The 828-nt window shown below is 49.6% G+C and overlaps 1 protein-coding gene across 1 annotated transcript in view; it reads right to left on the reverse strand.

Moving 5' to 3' along the window:
* Position 1: 1 nt before the first annotated feature.
* The window catches only part of LOC123175857 (UDP-glycosyltransferase 85A1-like), a gene marked incomplete at its 3' end in the record, with an annotated part of 4,440 nt that continues 3,613 nt past the window's right edge, over positions 2 to 828 (reverse strand). Inside the window, exon 2 of the mRNA XM_044590360.1 lies at positions 2 to 504. Coding sequence (XP_044446295.1) covers positions 2 to 504 — 503 coding nt within the window. The remainder of the gene's footprint in view (positions 505 to 828) is intronic.

Here is an 828-nt window from a genome sequence, read left to right on the forward strand (position 1 = left end):
CCTCAGGCAGGCTGCCATCCCGCACCATATCTGGCCGGACAACCCATAGGAACGGGCTGCCGGCGCCATCCAACCCCCGTGCAAACTCCACCATCTGCTCCGTCGACATGACCGTGATGCTCCCGAAGTTGACGTACACCACAGAGCCATCCGGCTGCTTGTCCAGCCACGAAGTGCATACAATGTCCTCTTTCCACAGACTCGATGTGACGGATGGAAGGTAGGACGACAACGAGATGAGTGGTCCGATGGTGATGGTGTTGGGTAGACGCTCGCGGATGGCGGCCAGCGACGTGTACTCTAGGTCATCGAAGGTGTTGAGGAGGATGCCGTCAGCGGCGGGAGCGTCCAACTCGCACTGTTTTATGTTGATGGTCACCATGACATCATTGGTGTCGGTCGTGCGGATGAACGTTGGTAGGTCACGGAGGCGGACGTTGCTGATCATTCCGGTTATCCAGCCCACATGGGTGTCTAGGTAACCGCCCGTGAGGCAGCTCTCATCTGTTGTGCATGTGTACAGGTCATTAGAGATGATATATACATTGCAGTCCACACACACACACATCAGATGAATTAAAAGCTATATATATATATATATATATATATATATATATATATATATATATATATACAGAATTCGGCTACTCAAGTCAAGACTCTTAATGTAGACCCGATCGACATATGCACCATTTGTTTGTCAAGAGGTGGAAGATGGTGTAGCGTGTCTAAAGTAGGGGTCGCGTGATGCAGATGGCAATGATACAAGTGTGACAACCATATCTTACGCCTCAAAATTCTTTCTTGTCTCGAGGCATGGCTTTGATT

Source organism: Triticum aestivum, unplaced genomic scaffold (genome assembly GCF_018294505.1).
Source record: "Triticum aestivum cultivar Chinese Spring unplaced genomic scaffold, IWGSC CS RefSeq v2.1 scaffold18204, whole genome shotgun sequence".
NCBI lineage: Eukaryota > Viridiplantae > Streptophyta > Magnoliopsida > Poales > Poaceae > Triticum > Triticum aestivum.